This window comes from Bison bison, unplaced genomic scaffold (genome assembly GCF_000754665.1).
Source record: "Bison bison bison isolate TAMUID 2011002044 unplaced genomic scaffold, Bison_UMD1.0 scf7180017864473, whole genome shotgun sequence".
Classification (NCBI taxonomy): Eukaryota; Metazoa; Chordata; class Mammalia; order Artiodactyla; family Bovidae; genus Bison; species Bison bison.
This window is the reverse complement of record NW_011495034.1, coordinates 12,969,010-12,972,946: the sequence shown is the minus strand read 5'-3', so window position 1 is coordinate 12,972,946 and position 3,937 is coordinate 12,969,010. Positions and strand designations below refer to the sequence as shown.

At 41.6% G+C, this 3,937-nt stretch overlaps 1 protein-coding gene across 2 annotated transcripts in view; it reads right to left on the bottom strand.

The window, feature by feature from the left end:
- The window catches only part of GOPC (golgi-associated PDZ and coiled-coil motif containing), a 34,989-nt gene extending 31,277 nt beyond the window's left edge, over positions 1-3,712 (bottom strand). Inside the window, exon 1 of one of the 2 annotated variants that reach the window (XM_010861808.1) lies at positions 3,180-3,712. In XM_010861808.1, coding sequence (XP_010860110.1) covers positions 3,180-3,467 — 288 coding nt within the window. In that variant the 5' untranslated portion in view covers positions 3,468-3,712. The remainder of the gene's footprint in view (positions 1-3,179) is intronic. The other variant, XM_010861809.1, reaches the window with a different exon arrangement.
- Between the last annotated feature and the right edge of the window lie 225 nt (positions 3,713-3,937).

Genomic DNA, 3,937 nt, shown 5'->3' with positions numbered 1-3,937 from the left:
TGGGGAATTCCCTGGTGGCCTAGTGGTTAGGATTTGGTGTTCTCACTGCCAGGGGCCTGGGTTTGATCCCTGGTCAGGGAACCAATATCCCTTGTAGACAAAAACAAACCAAAAAAAAAAGAGCAAGGATGGACAAGTGAGAATGGGGGCAATATTTTTTGGTGGGGGGAAAGTTGGTTACTATTTTTGAAACCTACCATGTTATGGCACTACAATTGTTCATGAGCAGTTAAAAGCCAATGTTAAATAAACTACAATGAAACTGATGCACTTAAAAACAAAAGAACAAAAACAGAATAGCTTTAAAGCAGTAAAAGGACAGTATATCATTTCATTTTCAATGAAGCTCTAGATGGCTCTGGACAGTAAATCACTTTAAAAATGATACTGACTCAGCAACTGCTGAGGGAAAGGAGGATGTGAGAGAAGATGTGCTGTGTAGCTGTTATTTTAAAGAAGGGGTGAACAGGCAGAAAACCCTGTTTCAAGGCAGAGAGGTGAGTTTTCATAAAGCACAGGATGTTGCCCTTTGTTCTACTCCAACACCTCCTCCTGCTGCTACTATTACCACTACTACTGTCCCAACCAGTACCTGTGACTCCAGCACAGCTGTTCTCAAGTGGCTCACCATAGTAGGGATTCTCAAGCAGGTGGGAAGTATGAGAGAGACGTGAGTGATTAAAAATGGCACTACCTCAAAATATTCTGAATTCTTTGCCCTCCCCTTCCCCTCTCTCCAAATACAACTTATGGAAAAAAGCGGTCATATAGATGCAATTTATATATTTCTTTTAAGTGCAACCTCTGATTTTTTTTTGTAGCAGAACCGTTTTCCTAACTACTATATTAATATTAAATTAACTACCTAAAGACAATAACTTAGCAGAAGAAGGGCAATTTAATCTAAGTTTATCTAAAATCTAAGATTTAATCTAATCAATTTAAATCTAAGTTACTCTTGGAGGTATCTGTTTCTTGATTATAAAAATATTTCATTACAGTAATATGCTTTAAGTATTAATTTCTAAAACCACCGAACTTTGGTGTACGTCTGGTGCACTATATCAGACCTTAAGCGACCTCAAATATTATGTCTTAATGTCCATATCCTTAAAGCAATAAAATGAATTTAATTCACTTACTAAAAAATAAAACAGGGCAAGAAAGTGTGAAATCTTTGCTAAAATTTCAAGATCTCAAAAGATTGCTAAAGGTACACAGGGCAACCTCGGAAATTCTGCAGATGATACAATGGCAGATCTACTTTGAAAGGCACTGCTGACAATGACTCTCCTCAGCAACACACAACTAATGCCATGAAAACTGTAGAAACTGTTAAACAGAGAAACAAGAACCTTACAAAGAAGTCAACTGTAACTGAAAAAACACACAAACAACCCCTATTTTCTAAAATCTTCAAATGAAAAGCTTCAAGGATGGTAAAAAAAAAAAACATGCTCACATTGTGATGGGCTAGCATTTCTTGTTTTGAGAAATAAAGCCACCTTCTAAGCCAGGACACAGAATCAGAATACATAATTATGATTTTTGAAAAAGAAAATGCATAATTTAATATAATTCTAAATACTCATTTAAAATATTTAAAGATGAAAAAACTGAGTATCACCTGCTCACAGAACAATCATTTCTCCAAAATTAGATTTTTAAAATCTGACATCAAAACATCAAAGTTTCTGTAAGTCACTTAAAAAATGAATTAGATTTTGTTTCATTTTTAAAAAACCTGTTTATTCTTAGTTTGTGTGTGTATACTCACTCAGTTGTGTCCAGCTTTTTGCGACCCTATGGACTTTAGCCTGCCAGGCTCTTCTGTCCTCAGTAAAAACTCTCAGTTTTATAGGATGAATAGCAAAAGCTACTAAAGACCATCAAATGCAATGTCACTACCTGAATAAATAATCATCTTCTAGAAACTACAGCTGAATCAAGAAATCAAGAGACATTTTCACAGATGTAGATGAATAAATGATTAGCTTTATGTCAACACTTCCAACCCTTTCAAAAAGGATAAAAGAAATTAACAGTTCTTTCAATGAAGAAGAGTCACAAAATCTCCCATATACAATTCTATGCTCATCAAAGATAAATTATACTACCTTTTTCATGACGGACAGGAAACAGAAAGAATGCTAACTAACTACTAAGCAAGGAGAGAATGCATTTCTGATATTCATATTGATCTGGATCCAGTGGGCACTCTCAATCATCACAACTGATAGTAATGATTTCTTAGGAAATCTAATGTCAAAGAGCTTTGCATATCATTTATTATCCTATTTTTATCCACTTTAAAATGAAAGACCCATTCTCTTATTTACATTATATAATTTAAAAATGCTCTTTATATAATAATGTTAATCTATCATGATTTCTAAATATCGTAAAAATGTGCTAATTTTCTGCAAAACATGGTAGGTTTTTTGGGAACTACTACTACTGCACTCACACCCACAACCAAGATGAGAGACTTAAGCAAATGATCGCTCTTCACATACTTTCAAAAATAAATCCAGACTTTGGGAAATGTAGTAAAGTACAGACACAACCTCAATATTAGAAGTCATCTGAATAACTGTAGGGCGCTCTGGAGGTATCTGCCTGTAATTTAAGGACTAACTGTAAACTGAGACAGACATTGATCCTATCTTGTTTTTCCCTTTTTCCTAAGAGCTTTGATCAAACTCCCCTAAATAGTTCACGCAGGCAAGTAATAGCGCTGTCTGTGTGCAACAATGAAAACTGACCTGAAATAGTCCAAAATAATCAGGACTGGTGATATACAAACCTGCAATGTGAAAGTAGATCTAAAAACTCAAATGTTAAAAGGTGAGCTAAAATATTCTTACGACAGAGCACCTTTGAGCTTGTGTTAAGTCTTAGGCTTCTTAACGAAAAGGCACAAGTAGACAGGTGTAATTAGTTCCTGTTTCCTCCTCATAAAGATACCAGGAAGGTGGCTTTCAGGGCCCCAGGAGACCTACATGTCAACCTACACACCTATTCCTGCTCTCACCTCACGTCACTCTTTTCCTTCACACACACTCTCTCTCTCGTCACATATGAAGCCCAGGTGCCCCAGTTGGCAGTTTTCACCGGTGCGTTAAATGAAGTCTGATGGCTGGAGCTGAATGCCACCGCCTCCAGGGCTCAAGGCTCACCTCTAGCTTGTGGTTGATTTGGGACACAGTCTGGGCTTTGTGGCAAAGCTGCGCAAAGCAGGAGCTCAGGCTGGTCATCTTCTGTCTCCCCTCATAAGTGATGTCCGCCTGGTCCGGATCAATCTCGCCCAGGAGCAGATCCACATCCACGAAGGCCTTGTCGAACTCCTTCTCCAGCACCTCCAGCCACCGGAACATAGATACTCCGCCAGGGGAGACCCCCACGGCGCAAGAGGCTCCCCCTGAGCCCCCTCCGGCCCCTGCCGGGCATGGACCGCCCGCCGACATGGCGCCGTCTAGGGCCTCCCCCGACTGCTGCTGACCCCGTCGTCCACCCCGCGAGAGGAACTGCTGGGACTGCGGGAAGCCCCGCGCACGCACGCTCCGTCCGTCCCCTCTCTTCCCCTCGCGTGGCTAACGCCGGCAACGAAGCCCCAGAGGGGCAAGAGCAGCAGAGCAGAGGCGGCAGCGGTGGCACACGGAAGACGCGGGCCGTCCCACCTCTCGGCCCGCCCCCGCCGCGCATGCGTAGAAAAGACCTAAGCAGACGCAGCCCGGAGGGACGAAATAGGCGGGGCTAGGGTGCGACCTTGGCCTATGAAAAGCCTCCGTTTGAGACCTGCCTGTCAACGGCCATATTGAGAACTGGCATACTCCAGCTTGAATCCCCGAGGCATGGAGACGCATGGTGTGGGGTTCCAAGTTGGAAAGGCCCGGAGAAGAGAAGGTGTCCACGTCGCAGAGGGGAACAGCTTCCA